This window comes from Haliotis rufescens, unplaced genomic scaffold, assembly GCF_023055435.1.
Source record: "Haliotis rufescens isolate VD_foot unplaced genomic scaffold, xgHalRufe1.0.p SCAF_10, whole genome shotgun sequence".
NCBI classification, from domain to species: Eukaryota; Metazoa; Mollusca; class Gastropoda; order Lepetellida; family Haliotidae; genus Haliotis; species Haliotis rufescens.
This window is the reverse complement of record NW_025963780.1, coordinates 2,788,839-2,809,660: the sequence shown is the minus strand read 5'-3', so window position 1 is coordinate 2,809,660 and position 20,822 is coordinate 2,788,839. Positions and strand designations below refer to the sequence as shown.

The 20,822-nt window shown below is 40.7% G+C and overlaps 1 protein-coding gene across 1 annotated transcript in view; it reads right to left on the bottom strand.

Annotated features, from left to right (window-relative positions):
* The window catches only part of LOC124145447 (sodium- and chloride-dependent glycine transporter 1-like), a 28,218-nt gene extending 8,902 nt beyond the window's left edge, over positions 1-19,316 (bottom strand). The window contains exons 1-8 of the mRNA XM_046515210.2: positions 19,145-19,316; positions 12,362-12,478; positions 11,163-11,294; positions 10,277-10,592; positions 9,550-9,682; positions 8,033-8,167; positions 4,823-4,926; positions 388-512 (exon numbers count right to left, since the gene is read on the bottom strand). Coding sequence (XP_046371166.2) covers positions 388-512; positions 4,823-4,926; positions 8,033-8,167; positions 9,550-9,682; positions 10,277-10,592; positions 11,163-11,294; positions 12,362-12,476 — 1,060 coding nt within the window. The 5' untranslated portion in view covers positions 12,477-12,478; positions 19,145-19,316. The remainder of the gene's footprint in view (positions 1-387; positions 513-4,822; positions 4,927-8,032; positions 8,168-9,549; positions 9,683-10,276; positions 10,593-11,162; positions 11,295-12,361; positions 12,479-19,144) is intronic.
* Between the last annotated feature and the right edge of the window lie 1,506 nt (positions 19,317-20,822).

Sequence of the window (20,822 nt, the reverse complement as noted above, 5' to 3'; positions counted from 1 at the left end):
ATCCATGATTGGCAGTACCATTCCCGTTTATCATCCACGGTTGGCAGTACCATTCCCGTTTATCTTCCGTGAGTTGGCAGTACCAATCCAAATTCTCTTTCAATCAATTCAAAGTCCTAAGCATATTTTTTTTTATTTAGTAAGAGGTTTTGTATATAATTCATGTTTTATAGGTATAAGACCATAATGATACAAGGTGTTGAAATATTGCTCGACATAAAGACAAAGATGACAAATGGAACGTTAAGGTCATTCCTCTTGTCATGCAGTCTTGTGGACTTTTGTCACTCTGAATCTTTATGCACAGATCAAAATCTGAAACAGATGAGGCGGTTCACAGGAGGAAGATGTCTCTGTGACCTGTTAACTAATGTTACGCATATATACCCGATGACTGGAACGCTTCCACGGTCACTCCACGCAAGTAGGCGACATGGCCCATGATGGCGAAAAATGCAAACCCGACAAAGACAGCGGTAGCGACGTCGGCAGCCACAATAATTAAAACATCCCTACAAAGAAACAAAGGATATTCTTACAGACTTGCAGTGGCAAATGTAAACAAGATGCCAGAAGATTATTTCTATTATTCTTGGATAAAGTGTTCCAAAATTACGTTACATACCTTATACCTATGCTACAACGTATTTTATCATTCCCAAAACGGGCGCTTTAATCACAATACTATTATACTTCAGAATACATATCCTTACTTCACAATATACTTTGAAGTAAAAAATACACATTTGAAAACAGCAAGTTAAGATACGCCTCTTGGTATCATTTGAATTATGATGACTGCGAAGTCGAATGTTATCAAACAATTAATCGAATATATTCTGTGACATGCAAATAGGGAAGCTGAAAGCTAAGGCCCATTTTCGGTCGCATCCAACATGGATGTCTTCGTTTTTCAATATCTTTGTTGAAATACACTACATTTGGTGCGTGTCATTGTTTTGATCTACATATCTGCCTTTAATAAGCGCACAGCCGCGCTGAGCCCTGAAAACCTGCCCGTTGTGTAACCATTGTGTGAAGGGAATCTATTTTCAATGTAATGTTAGTAAACGGCTTTAGGACTTTTCATGTTTTAAATTTTGGCATCAACGCGCAGAACAGATAATATATATGACATACTTTTGTAAAAAACGTTTCAGGTGTTGCACCTTAATTAGCGTCAAACCTATATCTACATGTAATGCTAGATACTATAATAACAACTCACTTGCCACACAATGGCTTCAGTGTGTCCTGTTTATCTCACATACCAAAGTCAGACCGGATGATTAAGCGTGTTTGAAAAGTACACGTATTATGCAAAGCTGTTTCGAAAGGAGGCAAGAAGTCATGCTCCATGCGTTTGCCTCTCCCAAAACTGAGTATGAATAGGACTGCGTGACGTCACCTATCCCTATTCTATGTCGTCAGCGGGAGTGATAATGGCCCGTCGTCAAGCAAAATGAGGGCATTATCAAGTTACAGTGCCCCGCTCATTTCTGATAACATGCGGGCGGTTTAATGATAATTCTATCCATGTTGGCTATAATATCGTATGATCTTATATTTAAATAAGGTTTTCTCGAAATATTTTGAATTTCATTAACAGAAGACGTCTATATCTCGACGCTTAAGTTTATCAAATATCAAACCAAACAAATTCATCCAACGTGGAAGAGCACATCACAGTGACACTACCGTTATACGCCCGGATACTTGTGCCATCCTACAAACCGATCCCGGTAACTTATGGGACGTACCATCGTGTTATACATTAGTGAAAGAATTTACAAAAACGACATCCTTTCCTTGACTATTGTAATTTGCAACAACAACTGTACTGGTCCATGCCATGGCCATCATCTGAATGAGAATCACAAGTCAATTTGTTTTAAAATCTGAAAGTCATGATAAAGAGTGTTTGGTATTTAAACAAGATCATCTGGGTTTTTTTCTGAAAGTATGGAGGCGGCGGTACCTACACCATGGTGCATGTTCTGTGTGCGCAATGCATGATTAGGCTGTGTTGAAATAGGCCTGAACTTTCCCTCAGCTTTGTACATTAATATTTGAACTTGCAACTGGTCAAGACTATCAAAATGCATGTAGATAATTTTAAGCATTTTGGTGAAATAAATCATATGTTATAAAGTACAAGAAGGTCTTGCTGTTAACAAGCTGATTAAAGATGTTCTCACACAACGAAATATGAAATTCATTACCAAAAATTGTTTCAATTGTACAATCGAGCATATTTCCATTTGCAGCTTTCATCAAGATACGAGCATGTCTTAAAGCTAATATTATACCTCAGTAACCAAGGTCGCTGGGCTGAAAAAAGTTGCTAACATTGAAAAGGAAAATTAATAACAATCACCATTGTGACATTCTGACTACAAATCTTCAAAATAAAAAACAACAACAGAGAGCTTAGCCCCGTTCGAACGCCGTACATTCAAGAAGAACATGATTGGTTAGTGTTTGCCTCTGATCCGTGACGTCACAATCATGTCAGCCAATAAAATCCTGAGGTTCACAGGTTCAAGCTAAAGAGTGTTCCTCTCGCCCAACTTGTTGAAACCTTTTGGACTCGGGGCCATCTGGGGAAAGCACACACATGTCTACGAAAGTTCAAGGTAATACAAAAGAGCCTATGAAATGAAAAATGCGTACAGCATTTCCGATCCATATACAGTGAAACAATGAAATATTTATATTTCAATTTTACAACCATAGAATCAGAGAGACAAGAGTCTAATTTAACATTAAACATACATTATTTGCATTGGGACTAATTTTCTCACAATATCGTATGAAAGTCAAATAGTGAATATTCCATAATACAGGTAATTACACAATCATCACCTTCAGTGTTTCCGACACGTTCATGAACAGTAATTCTTTAAATTTAAACAGTCAAGGGCTGCACACATTAATGTGATGATTGTCAAAATGTAGAACAATATAAACGAACAATATGATTAATTTACTTTTATTTAACGGCTATGAAAAAATATTCAGGGGTTTCTTGGGTATGAAATCGTGATCAAGGGCACGTTGTGTTATTCAGAACATCTGTCTATAAAGAACGACTGTCTGTCAATAGTGGTGTTAATCCATACTAATCGAGAATTAAATCCAATTCCATTAAGAAGGATTTGTACCATAAATTAAAGTTCAATATATATACACACAAAAGCTACTGTGCTTCATATAAAATTCAATAAAAATAAATTTATTTTTAAATTGAATATTACGTTGTTAAAACATTCTCCGTGATTTTAAGGTTGTTTGCCCGTAAATGCACGGCGACCAACTTGGATGTTTGCGTGTTTGTACCCACACACTAGGTGTTTAAGTGTGAACAACACACAATGATTGTGGGGGCACGGGTGGCCCAGTCGTCTAAGGCGCCGCGATTCGCTGTGCAGAGTTGCGTCCCTTGGGCAAGCCAGAAACCTATGATTGTGGGTTCGAATCCCGGTTCGCCCTGATTATGTTTCTAGGTTTGTCAGCACCATACCCGTGCTCGTGGGTTTCACCGAAGTGGTAAACGTCTGAGACCTGCATCACTTCGGGCTTTCCTCCCACATTAAGCTGACACGCCGTGATATAACTGGAATACTGTTAAAAGCGGCGTTAAACCCAACTCACTCACTCACTCACAATGATTGTCTCATTATCTCATTGGAGGCGTTATCTACAGCAGGGAACCACTCATTACTAGCCAGGGGCCGGCCGTCCACGTGTGGCGTGACGTCAACAAGACAAACATATTCGGTTGGTGCATCTTCGGAATCGATACTACACTGCCACATTAACATCTCGGACAATTCGTGGGTTGAGACCAATCAATGGCAGAACCGTTCACCGATACGCCCAGTTTTGCTTCCACTTCACCGTCAGGCACGCCAAGCTTGGAGTAGACAGCATTTGAGGTTCAGAAGCCCAGACTGGGATAGTTAACTATTCACAGATGAGTCGCGGTTTCTTGTGGACAGCTCAGCAAGGAGACCGTTTTAGCGACGTCGTCAGTTTTGGGGTGGAAGTGTAATGATATGGGGTGGCACCACAACTCATTAGGGTAACACAACTCATCATTGTTTATAGCAAATTTAATTGCGTACGCCGTCGAGACGGCATTGTTCGACATCTCGTTCTATTCTTTGTGCACATACAGAAACGTAACGTCACATTGCAACAGGCAAATGCCCGCCCACATGTTGCACGTGTTCTGTCATACTTTTTGAGGCAGCATATCATTGATGTACTGCCATGGCCGACTGTTTCTCCGGACCTTCCTCCCACAGACCATATCTGGGATGCAATAAAATGACGCCTACGACAGGATGAAAACCTGCCGATAACGTTACGTCAGTTTGGCCAATCTTTGGTTGACTTTTGGAACAACATCCTCCAGGCTGTCTCCAACCATTTTGTGCCTTCTCTTCAATACGCCACCGCTGTCTCGCCTGTATCAACGCAAATGGTGGCCACACCCGATATTGACATTGTTAACTGAGTTGTTACACCACTCCTCTTTCAGGGCGTGTCACTGGCTCCTGTTGCCAGGTATGGGGTTTGTCAACGGATGTGTTATGATAAAACATTGATCAGACGAATGTCCAAATATTATGTTGGTATTTTCAATAACATAACAATTACACTACTTTGTATGAAGCACAGTTATTTTTTTCCTTCAGTATACACTTACAGTATGCCCTGAATGAATTTTCATAGCGCATGGTTCAATATGTTTGTATGGAATATCAACAGCTTAGGTTATACGGGATACGTGGGGTATTATGAACGAAGTATCTACCTGAAGCAATTGTTGTTGAATTTGTTGTGCGAGGCCATTGTGATGAGACAACCCCAGGCGATACCCAGCGAGTAGAGGGCATAGTTGCATGCCTCGATCCAGATCTAAAATGGAACGGTTTGCTGTACATTGGAGAAACAACCAGGACCAGGTGACACCGCGGTGGTAAATTATGTTTAATTTGTCACTCTGAATTTTTCTTTGTTATCCCCACATCATGTATTCTAAAGAAATTGCCATGGTTTTACATTATAACTCTTACAGCCACACGTGGCATGAGGTGCCGGGTTTTGTACCCTGCCTCACTTAATGGCGTACATGCCATATGTTCACATACTGACTAACTTAGTTATTTCTTAGTTGTATTAATAATAGCCTGATCGCTGTGTGTTTTCCTTTAACCCAACATGTATTAATATATGGAAATGCTTTCAGTTCTCTAGTTAAAGCTGCGTACACTGAAAGAAAGAGTTAGTTAGGTTTACTAACGTAGTGAAGTTCACCGTCACTCAGACACTAACATGTTAGACTTTTTTACTAATTAGACTAGTAGATGACCTATCATAGATTGGTACATTTTTAATGACTTATACCTCGTTCACGTGCACAGCAGTTACTCAAGGAAGTAATTTTCCATATGAAAATATACCTGGTATATAAAAAAATTTATGCGTTCACATGACAATTTCCTAAGGTGAGTAATTAAGGTATGTGAATAGAGTAAGACACACATATTCATCCGTTTGTTCACAACTTTCAACATGAAAGGGTTGTTTTCCAATCAAAGTCGAATGAAAAGAAAGTTATATAACAGGAATCTTTGTCTGCGAGGGAAGGAACTGATTACAGTAAGACTATTTGTGTTCCTCAATGAGATGCTGCTATATGCCTTATAGTATTTCTCTCATACAGGAAGTTGACAATGAAGAATCTGGTTACTACTTAATCTGTTGACGCTGCCAACCATTCATATTTTCAAGATCAAGGTCTATCTCGCTTTCCAACTAAAGGTCAGCGATGACGCAAAACATATTGTTGAGGTTAGGGGCACTCGATAACCTAGATTCACCAGTAACGTTATTGTCTGTTACTGGCGTTCATATCGAGGATGTACACACCTTCTCACCACACAACACATATGCCAGGATATATTCCACGGTAACATACACTGCATCGGCCAATATTCCAAAGCTTCCTACAAAGCGTGTTAGCCCTTTCGGTAACACTTGACTGATTGTTAGTCATCAATGCATAACATTGATATCACTCTTTTAATTTTTACGCCCATTGGAATCTGTTTCGGCGGATAAGCAAGACCACTTATTCTTTCATTTCCAGTGTTAAGGATGGGAAGTGTGTCTGTATATATAATGGGAGGGAGTGATCGATGCCCTGATTTGTGAACGCTAGCTCTGTGAAATGTTACGTTGAAAAGATGGATGTGGTTTGCGTTTAAGAAAAACACACTGACAGACACGGGAGAATCATAGATTTGAGTTGTCAAATTTGCAGTTGCAATTCTCCTTGGTTCGAGTTCCAGATTCGATCCGATTTACTATACTTGGTATGAGAGCACGTTGGTATATCCTCCTTTAGTAATCCAACAGCCATATAACTAAACTTGCACACTCACTTACCATTTGTGTAACAGGAAGGTACTACATTATGTACTGTTACAGTGATCATTGTGTTACATTATATGCTGCTACACTCTTCATTCTTTTACATTCTATGCTGCTACACTCTTCATTGTTTTACGTAATATGCTGCTGGAATTATCATTGTGTTACATTATATGCTGCTACAATTATCATTGTTTTACATTATATCCTCCTACAATTATCATTGTGTTACATTATATGCTGCTACAATTATCATTGTTTTACATTATATCCTCCTACAATTATCATTGTTTTACTTTATATCCTCCTACAATTATCATTGTGTTACATTATATGCTGCTACACTCTTCATTCTTTTACATTCTATGCTGCTACACTCTTCATTGTTTTACGTAATATGCTGCTGGAATTATCATTGTGTTACATTATATGCTGCTACAATTGTCATTGTGTTACATTATATGCTGCTACAATTATCATTGTTTTACATTATATCCTCCTACAATTATCATTGTGTTACATTATATGCTGCTACAATTATCATTGTTTTACATTATATCCTCCTACAATTATCATTGTGTTACATTATATGCTGCTACAATTATCATTGTTTTACATTATATCCTCCTACAATTATCATTGTGTTACATTATATGCTGCTACAATTATCATTGTTTTACATTATATGCTGCTACAATTGTCATTGTTTTACATAATATGCTCTTATACTTTAATTATATTATGTTTTACATTGTATACTGTTCCATTTTTCAATGTTTTACATTATATCCTGTTACATTCTTCATTGTTTTACATTATATGCTGCTACAATTATCATTGTTTTACATAATATGCTCTTACACTTTTAATTATATTACGTTTTACATTATATGATGTTACACTCGTCAATTTTTTACATTATATGATGTTACACTCGTCAACGTTTTTCATTATATGCTCTTACATTCTTCAATGTTTTACTTTATATGATGTTACACTCGTCAAAGTTTTACATTATATGATGTTACATTCTTCGTCTCACATTATATGCTGTTACATTTTTCAATGTTTTACATTATATGCTCTTAAATTCTTCAATGTTTTACATTACATGATGTTACAATTATCATTGTTTTTACATTATATGCTGCTCTAAATATCATTGTTTTACATTTTATGCTGCTACAATTATCATTGTTTTACATCATATGCTCTTACACTTTTAATTATAGTATGTTTTACATTATATGCTGTTACATTCTTCAATATTTTACATTATATGCTGTTACACTCTTCAATGTTTTACATTTTACGTTGTCACGATAATCATTGATTTATTGAAAGAAGTTTCGGAATATCTGGATAACGTAGTGTCCTAGCATGAATAGTCATCCCTCCATATACCTCGGTCCTGTATACAAATTCGGCCTGTGATAGTTAAAACTGACGTATAAACAATATCATCATTATCTCTCACGAATGAACGAAACGAAAAGAATAAGCCAACTTACCACGCCGCACTACTACTGTCATGAAGTCCGTAACCTCAAAGCAGCACCTACTTTCTTAGTATATGTGACGTATTCACCTTTGGATCCAACAACTTTTCGAACTTTGGATACACGAAGTAGTAAATCCCGTCAGCCGATCCCGGAAGTAGACATCCTTGGATGAGGAACACTGTGAGGAGTATGTAGGGGATGCCCACGGTGAGGTACACCACCTGTTACCATGGAAATTCAAGGTGTGAGTGTATGGAACATGACTCTTCTTGAAGCTGATTGTGTGTTCATTTTGTTTGTTACATCTTGGTACCATGGCGGGGTTATTTAGACCCAGATATAACACATGGTTCACATATCATAGTTATGTAAACTGTACTACAATACAATGTTACACTTATGTTTGACAATGGTGGCTGATCAATATTATATGGTGAGTTAAATCTTGTCATGATGCAATATTACAACCATATATCGACATTTAGGTTCATACCATATGGCATATTCATGTCATGCGTCAAAATTAGAAATGTCTTCCGGATATCTCCTATAAAATATTTTGAAAGCTTTACTGGGGGCTTGAATGTTGTAACCTTCATCAAACAACTTCTGTGCCTAATAGGGGCGGTCGGGTAGCCTAGTGGTTAAAGCGTTCGCTCGTCACGCCGAAGACCCGGGTTCGATTCCCGACATGGGTACAATGTGTGAAGCCCATTTCTGGTGTCCCCCGCCGTGATATTGCTGGAATATTGCTAAAAGCGGCGTAAAACCATACTCACTCACTCACTCACTCTGTGCCTAATAGGGGCGGTCGGGTAGCCTAGTGGTTAAAGCGTTCGATCGTCACGCCGAAGACCCGGGTTCGATTCCCGACATGGGTACAATGTGTGAAGCCCATTTCTGGTGTCCCCCGCCGTGATATTGCTGGAATATTGCTAAAAGTGGCGTAAAACCATACTCACTCACTCACTCACTGTGCCTAATATCGCTCTTTAAAATCTTCGCATACTCGAATGTACCTCAACATTTGTGGAATGTAACCACCAAGGGCTGGGTCTGCTGAAATATTTCTCGACATAAAGAGTAAGGTGACTATTGCAGCGGTGAAGTCATCTTTCCTGACATGTTTGGTTTTGTCAGAGTGTGTGAAGAGTGTTTTGTCACTCCGGATCTTTATGTACAGCTCTAAATATGAAACAGATGAGGCGGTCTCACTGGTTTCACTGGTGCCATACACCGACCCCGTAATGTATGGACGATAACTATGTATAAATGGAGAGAGAGAGAGATCCAGTAATCGGTCGCGTTCACTAGAAACGATACCGTTGCACTATACATGTGTTTGTTTGATTGTTTGGTGCTTCACTCAGAAATATTCCATCTATATGACGGAGTCGTTTCTATAAAATAATCAAATGTTTTAAAGGCAATCTAATAACTGAAATTATAAAGAATTATCCATTCCGTCGGGGAACGAAGATTAGATTTTAACAATGGCACTGAGCCTAACCACACGATCCATTAGGTCAATTCTTACGACCTGCATAATTTTGGGAGACGAATTCTCGTTTAGTATTAATGCTTTTGCATGTTATGCCAATACCTTTCCTGAAACTTTGATGCCTTGAAAGATGAACAAGAACGCCATCACATATGCGATGACCAGGCAGCCAAATAGAGGCCATCTAACTTCCCCCAGATGTTCCAAGCCGTCTGATATCTCTAAAACCCGGAATCTGTTGAAAAGAAACGGGACTTTGATAGTGATTTAAAAACACCTGTTTACAATATAGTCAAAATCCAACAATGGATTCTGCTTTAAGTTGACATTTCTGATGATTATAGAAATGTTTTAGTCTCTTAAATTTGCACAGCTCAGTAATTCTATTGTCGGACAGATGTCATTACCATGGGCATCTCCGCAAAAAGTCGAAACAGTGGTACACTTGGAACGAACTAGCAATCAGTAAGAACCAATAGTTATAATGCTCAGTGAGTGAGTGAGTGAGTTGGGTTTAAGGCCGCTTTTAACAGTATTCCAGTTATGTCGCGACGTGTCAGCTTAATGTGGGACGAAGGCCAGACGTGATGCAGGCCTCAGACGTTTACCACTTCGCTGAAACCCACGAGCACGGGTATGGTGCTAACAAACCTAGAAACATAATCGGGGCGAACCGGGATTGGAACCCACAATCATAGGTTTCACACCTCACAGCGAATCGCGGCGCCTTAGACGACTGGGCCACCCGTGACCCCTAATGCTCGGTGAGCTTTATTGGAAATAGGTTCAAGTATATTCTGTTCGTGTTGGTAATATTAAATCCACTTACCTCCAGAACTCCTCTGCAGCTGTCATCCCGGATACAGCACCAGACCAGTTACCTGTCCCATTAGCCAAAACAGTGTTGTTATACATAGCCGTTGCAGCATTGGAATCAGTCAGCGAGGCGTTAGTTACGTTAGCATCCGCCACATCGTCGACGTCGAAGTGCGATATGCATGATGGCGTGTTCCAGAAGTTGTCACAGTGCGCCCAGGGTATCTTGGCGCTGAACGAGTAGTAGAGGTAGTAGAAGAACCAGGCAAACAGAGCAGGATAATAGGTTGAGAAGTACATGGTGATCAAGACGTACCCAAGGCCGATACCTGTAAGAATGACAACAGTGATATGGAAAGGTTACACCTTACAAGGCATCTTACATACATTGGACAGGTTACATGCACGGTTCTGGAATCATATGCGTGGTTTTTCCCGGCGATTGTACTGTACACTTCCTCTACGCTACCTATAAATGTCGGACATTGGTTCCAGATTTACATATATATACTACCTTCAGCTCTTTAGATGGCGGAAATGGATTTCAGTGAGCTGTTCATATATACCACCTTCAGCTCTTCAGGTGGCCGACATGGGTTTCAGTCAACTGTTCATATATACCACCTTCAGCTCTTCAGGTGGCCGACATGGGTTTTAGTGAGCTGTTCATATATACCACCTTCAGCTCTTCAGGTGGCCGACATGGGTTTCAGTTAACTTTACATACATGTATATACAACCTTCAACTCTTTAGATTGCTGGAATTGGTTTCAGTGAACTGTTCATAGATACCACCTTCAGCTCTTTAGATAGCCGACATAGGTTTCAGTGAACTGTGCATATGTACTACCTTCAACTCTTTAGATGGCGGACATGTTTCCAAGTAAATTGTACACTACCTCTAAATGGCGGACATAGGTTCCACACTTTGACAGGTCCACTCTGAGAAAACTGACCAATCACCATCTCCAGAAACACACAGGGGATAGCGCCGATAACAGAGAACACCAGGAACAGTAGCAGGAATGCACCTTCAAATAGATAAGAGATATGTTGGTTGTGACGTATTGTATATGATGTTATGGTGATGATGTCATGATGATCCCGTTGTCTTTGTAACCCTCGCGTGGTTCACCTGCACGCATGCGCACGAAAAATTAATGCCAGAGTTGAAAATGCAGAATGTGTATATAAAAGGTGAATTCGTAATATCATGTATGAGACTTTTGATTGAAAAATTATTATCGTTGACTATATTTACAGAAATCAAATTTGAACTTAAGCAATCGAAATAACACGTAATCGTTTGGAACATGTCAACATCCACAAAGTTTGTTTCGAACTAAGATGAGTGAGTGAGTGAGTATGGTTTTACGCCGCTTTTAGCAATATTCCAGCAATATCACGGCGGGGGACCCCAGAAATGGGCTTAACACATTGTACCCATGTGGCGAATCGAACCCGGGTCTTCGGCGTGACGAGCCAACGATTTAGCTACAAGGTTGTACCACCGCCCCCGCCCCTATGAATAAACACAGTCTTTCCACACTACATTTACATTCAAGTGGTTTAAGTCGTAATTCGCAGTAAGGTGAGCTAAGGTGAGCTTGATATCGCTACTCGCAGAGTGGAAAACGTCTAAAACCTGCATCACTTCAGGATTTCCTTCCAAGTTGAGCTACAGTGATCTAGAGGTAGCGCGTGCGCCCGGAGAGCGGAAAGTTGGGGGGTTCGATCCCCGGCCGCGTCATACAAAAAGACGTAAAAGATGGTCCTTGTTGTTACCCTGCCTTGCGTTCGGCATTTAGTTGCTAAAACAAGGACTGGTCGGCTCGGAGTCAGTGTGTCTGAGTGGGGTATTACTCTTATCTGCGGCATAGTATATCAGTGGACTTGCGCTATAAAATCGGCATTAGTCCGGACTAGTACAAGCAGCCACACACACATTTGCATGCACGTCGCAATATAAGTGCAATAATCTTGGACGCGACGTTAAACCCCATTTCACCTCACATCCAAGTTGAGCTGACACGCCATGATAAAACTGAAATACGGATAAGAGCGCCGTTAAACCAACACTCTCTCTGTTTGTACATACCTCCGCCATTTCTCATACACAGGTAGGGGAACTTCCACATGCCTCCAACTCCCACAGAGTACCCGAGAATTGTGACGATGTAATCCACGTGAGAGCCCCATGTCTCGTGTCCCATCCCTGTTAAACATGCAATATAATACTTATATATCAGCCAATAAGCAACAGTGAGTCAATCCAATATCTCAGTGAGATCAATTCAATATCTCAGTGAGTCAATCCAATATCTCAGTGAGATCAATCCAATATCTCAGTGAGTCAATCCAGTATCTCAGTAAGATCAATCCAGTATCTCAGTGAGTCAATCCAATATCTCAGTGAGATCAATCCAATATCTCAGTAAGATCAATCCAGTATCTCAGTAAGATCAAAGAAAGAAGAAAGAAGAAGAAAAAGAAAGTCAATGAAGTCGTCATTAATACCACATGATAGGAACGAAAATGGGATTCTAACCCACGATCGACGGATCCCGCGAACTAAAGAACGCAGGTATAGGTACTTTGTTATCGCTGGGCCACCAGTGTTTCAGAATATGAAATTTTGTTATTTTAGTTTATAGGAATCATGTTCTGATAAAATCAGTTTTCTTAACAAAACATATTCTCGTTTCAACCTGTCTCCCTCAAAACGCCCCCATGTGTAAAGGATGCTTGTCAACTATAAACCCGCAACTTTCCTCTCCTATTTACCTCGTCAAACGATGTGTTCATTAGAGAGTAGCCAATGAGTTTGGTAGAAGTATTATAACCTGTCCCATGTGAATGGATGGTGGAAGCCCCACACCCCTGAAGCTTTGTAATCGAATTCATGAACACATAATGTGAAATGCTAGATTGTGGACGCGATGTCGGCGCCCGACTTCAGATAACTGCGGGTTTGGCGGTACACGGCCACGTGATCCTCAAAGAACGCAGTATTTCTGACAAGGTGAGCCACTATATACAATAAAGATTAACGCGGCGTTAAACCCACTACTTCAGGCATGAATGGGTCTTAAATAACATTTGACAACCACTCATTAATAAAACCGGAACATAAGAAAACCTTAAGAGACTCAACGTCATGTTTGTTTGACTGTTATTTTAAAAAATCTTTCAAGAGGTTGGCTCACGGTTAACCTAGTATTAAATGTTTTAAGAAAAATTATCCGCGATATTCAAAGTCTTGATATTTTTCAAACAAACATTTTTAAGGAGGACATTTAAAACATAACAGATATATACTTCTTAAGTTGTCGTGTTGGGTACAATTACGTTTGGTGTATACATGATGCAGGAAACAATATTGCAAGGAACAAGACTGAACAGGACCGAGGGTAACACCATCGTCATTTATATCTCAAACATACGGAAAATTTGTTCGGACATTTAAACAGAAACACATCCATAAACACACATATATACAGTCACATGCCAAGGTACTTATCGATTATACATATGAATTTTTTAAGGTTGATTTCGTTTACATTTCTGGTACTCAACATTTCTTTGTTAATTATTATAAATTATATTCGTGCTAGACGATAAGGTTTTACTTTTACGATTTCATTTATAACTTCATGTTTCTTTATGCTTCTAAAGTATGTAAATCTGCATGTGCGTTGTAAAGTAAATATACTATATATTAAGAAGCTGTAAGACATTATGTTAACTTTGAAGTCTGCCGCTCACAAGTTCTCACGTTGTACGAATTAAGGGCTCCTGACGCGTAAAAGCGTTGTACGAATTAAGGGCTCCTCAAATATACAACCATATTGTAACCATAAACGTCCATATTACCATCACGAACAGAACAAACGTGAACTTATTTCCGGTAAAGCTCACTGAGCATTAGGGGGCACGGGTGGCCCAGTCGTCTAAGGCGCCGCGATTCGCTGTGCAGAGTTGCGTCCCTTGGGTACACCAGAAACCTATGATTGTGGATTCGAATCCCGGTTCGCCCCGCTTATCTTTCTAGGTTTGCCAGCACCATACCCGTGCTCGTGGGTTTCACCGAAGTGGTAAACGTCTGATACCTGCAATTCCTTGGTGCACAATGCCATTACTGTGCACACAGTGACGCGTGCACTAACTTGTGCAGACACCACTGTATTGTTAACGTCATCCAGACGGCATTGTTGACGTCATTCACATCTTAATGTGACGTAAGGTCGGAATGAATCTAGCTGAAGATTATTTCATTCGAAAATTGTAGTTTTCTATCATTGCGGTCGTGATCAGTGCATTTTTCTAAAGGGGAGCTCAAAAGAATTAAATTAAGAAATAATTGGTTATACGAAATTATTACACTCGCATGTGTGTCTCGCTCTAGCACGGCAAATATAATAACCCTGACACTCGTTTCGTAAAATCTGTATAACTCTCATACTCACATAATAATCTCTACTCACATATAATCTATTATTTCTTGTCCTTTTCCTTTGAATATTGTAGGAACTACATTTGTGGGTTTCATTAAAGGTTGAATACAAACCCGACGATCGTGTTTTTATCTGTACAGTAAAACCCCGTTAATCCGGACAAAACACGTCTTCCGGATGTTTCTGTTTGGGCATACTGTGGCCGAAATACTGTCGATGTGGCTTTAATGTTTAAAACGGGGCTGTCGCTCCGTGCGTTCAAAACTATAGCGATTGTCCTCAATCAAAAGAAATCCAGTCCATTGTTTACGCCCGACTGTAATAAGCATGTGATTATGAATCATTATGTAACCGTGACAATACCAGGTGTTCGCGTAAAGAGAGAGAGAAAGAATAATGTTTATTATAGTGTCACATGTTATATACACTTCATACTAAAACACGTACACGAACAATACAATATAACATCCGACCAGGTATGGCCTACGAGACACTTAGACATAAAAGCAAATTATAACGTCATGATCTGGATAAGGTAAAATAAGACATATACTAACACAATGTTTAAAGTTAAGGTTTGGTTATGAACACGCACGCTCGCACACACACACGCACACACACGCACACGCACACACACACGCCAAATTAATTATAAAGTAACGCACGCAATCATACACAAACACGTAGATACCCATTCACCCACCCCACCCCACCCCACCCCACCCCACCCACACCATACCACACGCACGCACGCACACGCACACACACACACACACACACACACACGCACGCACACACATACACCACACACAAACAAACAAACGCACGCACACACACATATCATACGTACATTTTACCACACACACGCACACACACACCATACGTACATTATCAATCACACACACACACACACACACACACACACACACACACACACACACACACACACACACACACACACACACACACACACAGCACACACACAGCACACACATACACATACACACACACAGCACAGAGGTGCATTTATCCTCACCGACACTTAACATAAACATTTCAAGTATAACATTGATCACAAGTAGAAATACTACTATTCGCAAGCATAATGACATACATGCAGAAAAGCGCACACAAAATCAAATGAGTGACGTAAAGGTGACCGTACCCTGCCCCACCGGTGGCTTTGGAATACATGTATCTAGACAAGGTGATGGCTGAGTAACTGTTTAGACAGAAATATGCCACAACGATTGAGATTCCGTTACAGGGGTCAAGTCGGGGTTACTCTCTGCCATAATAATGCATTTTGTAGCATAACATGATATGAATTTTAGTTACAGAATACAGTAAACTACGGTTATAACGAACTCAAAGGGACTACTATTTTTAGTTCGTTATAACCGTAGTTCGTTATAAGCATATATACAGCATAACCACAGCAAATAGTCGGGACTAAAAAGTAAGTTCGTTATATCCGACAGTTCGTTATAAGCGTGTTCGTTATAACCGTAGTTTACTGTATGTATACATACAGGGTTCACTATACAGTAAACTACGGTTATAACGAACTCAAAGGGACTACTATTTTTAGTTCGTTATAACCGTAGTTCGTTATAAGCATATATACAGCATAAGCACAGCAAATGGTCGGGACTAAAAGTAAGTTCGTTATATCCGTCAAGTCGTTATAAGCGTGTTCGTTATAAACGTAGTTTACTGTATTTCATCTGTCAGAATGTTTGATTGTGTATGGTGCAGTACACGTAACGGGAACATGGTAGTTCGCATTAATTCTTCCGTCCGGGCGAAACAACTGCGAACTAGCTAGTCCAAGGAACAACAACCAAGTTCCTGTAAGTTCAACCCATCATTTCATAGTGACAAAAGTCCAATAAAGTTCTTAAAAAACAAAATCTAGCTTTCTTGGTTAAAAAGGTAAATTCTCCAAAATAGATAGAAAATGCCATTTCCTGTAAGTGTTCTCTATGAAATAATGAAAGAAGACAACGGACACCTACGTAGCTTGAAAAAATGTCCGGATTACTGGATAACCGGGAATGTGAATATGAGTGAGTGAGTTGGGTTTAACGCCCCTTTTAACAGTATTACAGTTATATCACGGCGTGTCATCTTAATAGGGGAGGAAAACCCGAAGTGATGCAGGTCTCAGACGTTTATCACTTCGGTGTAACCCACGAGCATGGGTATGGTGCTGACAAACCTAGAAACATTAGCGGGGCGAACCGGGATTCGAACCCACAATCATAGGTTTCTGGCGTGCCCAAGTAACGCAACTCTGCATACGAATCGCGGCGCCTTAGACGACTGGGCCATCCGTGCCCCCGAATGTGAATATGAGGTGTGTGTGTGTGTGTGTGTGTGTGTGTGTGTGTGTGTGTGTGTGTGTGTGTGTGTGTGTGTGTGTGTGTGTGTGTGTGTGTGTGTGTGTGTGTGTGTGTGTGTGTGTGTCTAGTGGCGATGAAAGGGATAAAGATCGCGTTATATTTGACAGCGGCGAAGATGGAAGTGTAAGGGATGTCGCCTAAATAAACGTTGTATGCCTGCCGTCCAGTAGCGTGAACTTCTAGATGTCACTATGACGTTGCCACGACGAGATAGAGGAACGCGGACTTTTGAAAGATCGCGGCCTTGTGCGTGTTTGATGAATCCAACGTGCCAGCCACTGGGCAGGCCATGTTTCACTGAAAGACGATGACGTATAACTTCGGCCACAATCGGCCTTGTGCTTGTATGATGAATCAGGATTTGTAACCCACGTGGCAGCCATGTTTTACAGTGAAACGAGGACATAGATCTCCCGACAAGATGACCGCATAGAGTATGTTAAGCAACAGTGTACCGTCCAGCGCTTTGCTCCCCAAGCAATGTTACACTTTTTGGTTTTGGTTTGGTTTGGTTTGTTGTTTTACGCCGCACTCGGCAATATTCCAGCTATATGACGGCGGTCTGTATATAATCGAGTCTGGACCAGACAATCCAGTGATTTACATCATGAACATCGATCCACGCAATTCGAATCGATGACATGCATCAACCAAGTCAGCGAGCCTGACCACCCGATCCCGTAAGTCGCCTTTTACGACAAGCATAGTCGCCTTTTACGGAAAGCATGGGTTGCTTATGACCTATTCTACCCCGGATCTTCACGGGTCTACACTTTTTGGTCACTCAAGGGGTGTTAAGTGGCCAGAAATACAACAGGCATCAACAAAGTTCCCTCACACAGTTAATATTTTATGTTGTTTGCTTGTTATTTAACGCCGCAATATGGCAGCAATATGACGGCGGTCTGTAAATGATCGAGTCTGGACCTGACAATCCAGTGATTGACATCATGTGCATCGATCTACACAGTTTGGATACGATGACATGCATCAACCAAGTCAGCGAGCCTAAACCACCCGATCCCGTAGTCGCCTCTTAGACAAGCACAGTCGTTTCTTACGACAAGCATGGTTGCTTAAGACCAATGCTGACCCGGATCGTCACAGGTACGTCAATATTAATAACATTCCCAGATGAAACAGTCATCTCAGTTGAAGGTAGTGCGTGCTTACACGTGTAAGTATACAAAATGCGTTGACGAGTTTTTGTTTCATTGAAGTATTCCTTTCACCTTCAAATCTAGTGGGGGCATCCCGGTTCGCCCCGATTATGTTTCTAAGTTTGTCAGCACAATACCCGTGCTCGTGGGTTTCACCGAAGTGGTAAACGTCTGAGACCTGCATCACTTCGGGTTTTCCTACCACATTAAGCTTACACGCCGTGATATGACTGGAATACTGTTAAAAGCGGCGTTAAACCCAACTCACTCACTCACTCAAATCTAGTATTACTATTACATGTAAACAAAATTGTTCTGCTCTTTGCTGCAGTACTCAATTTGAAGTCTTGACATATGTTCCCAGATACTAAGTATACACACTTTTAAATTGCGTTTAGACATTATGTAACACGTCAACGACAGAAAATAACCATCCTCAATTATCTGCCGAATCTGAATCCTCTAGGCGTAAAAAGCAAACTAGTAGTTATATTATATGAATTAATCTCAGTAATGACACCACGTGTAACATAAACCATACCTTATTGTCATTTGAACACAAACGTTTGGCTGGTGTATAATGATGAGACTAACTTGTATTATGCAGCTATGCCAACACCATACCAAAGTTCAAAGAAAGCTACAAAACCTTAAATGTTAACCTTGACTTCCACTAGTTGGTTATTAACTGTTCAGTACATCGACGTGGAGACATAATGACGTTTCAATGCTCAATCAAAACATCAAAAGCATTTGAATGACATTTGTAACATTTTCACGATGTCTAGTGTGTTTTCAGAGGCGCTTTGTATGCACTACATTGTAATATACACATAGGGTAATATATTGAGTTGAGACCTACCGTTGAGGCTGCGATCGTGGGTTATATTCAACACACAGAGTGAAGTAGCGAATCCTCTGACGGCAATGTTCAACACACGTCCGGAGGTTTCAGCGGACTGGTCGCTATGGGAGCACACCTACGTCAATGGTATGGTCCGAGAGCGTGCATAGCTGTAGGTGTAATGTGTTAGTCGGAATGGATGGTCGGTTTCATCAAGCCTTTCAATGACGATGTCCCCGCGCTATCCGTGGGACGTTTTGAGTCATGGTTCGTGAACACCAAACCCAGGCGACACCGGCCTTTAGAAAGGTTCAATGGTACTCATAAATTATTCATTTCGTCATAGAAATGCTATAATTTTTGAGGCCTTGGTACACGAATTATTGCGAGCATTCTTGCATGACACTGAAAACGTCCTTCAGTCCGAATGGGTGAACATACAGAATAGAGTCAATGAGGTTTAAATTTTAATGGATTATCTGTCATGAGTGAATAACTTGCGCAAATGTCAGCATCACTCCATTGGGTTAAGGATAGAACATATCATACCTCATGTTCGTTTGTGTACCTTTCTGCACTAAATGACAAAAACATTAATTTCTAACACTCGCAAATTCATATGAGCCGCCATCTTGCTTTGTCTGTGACATGACGGCATCGACTGTGATGCCATGTCGAACATGGATTTGCTGCCACTAACCATTGTCGTGTAGTATGCTCATAATAATGTTGGTGATTATCCCGTTTCCAGTGCATAAGATAACGCATTGTCCGGATTTTTCTATAACTACCAGGATATGTCCGCCGCAGAAGACATGCGCAGTGGCTTTGTATTTTAACGCGGGAACTGAATGAAACATGCGTGATATGAGAAATTAAAATATAACCTGTGCCATCATGCATGTACATGTGAGGTGAGGTGAGGTGAAATGGGGTTTAACGTCGCGTCCAAGATTATTGCACTTATATAGCGACGTGCATGCATGTGTATGTGTGTGTTTGTGTTGCTGCTTGTACTAGTCCGGACTGATGCCGATTTATAGTGCTAGCTCACTGAGATACCATGCCGCAGTTTAACATGAATATCCCTCTCAAACACAGTATACTGAATCCGAGCCGACCTTGTTTTAGCCCCTTAATGCAAGGGTAAAGACAGGGTAACAACAATTACCATCTTTTAACGTCTTTTGGTATGACGCGGCCGGGGATCGAGCCCCGGACCCTCCGCTCTCCGGGCGGACGTTCTACCAATAGACCACGGAGGCGGTCGTATGTACATGTAGTAACCTGGCTTGCACGAATGACCCGACGCATGCGATGTTCTGTTGATCTTAGAACTAAAGAAATATTGAAGATGACCATATCCATAGAACTTAATAGCCTGCACCTGATGAGATTCATAAATCCATCTTGAACTAGAGTGAGTTACAATATTACACCTGTGATCAGAGCCTCTCGAATGTCACCGCCTCCGTGGTCTTGTGGTAGAGCGTCCGCCCGGAGAGCGGAAGGTCCAGGGTTCGATCCCGGGCCGCGTCATACAAAAAGACGTTAAAAGATTGTACTTGTTGTTGCCCTGTCTGGCGCTCGGCATTAAGGGGCTAAAACAAGGACTGGTCGGCTCGGAGTCAGTATACTGTGTCTGAGTGGGGTATTCATGTTAAACTGCGGCATGGTATCTCAGTGAGCTAGCACT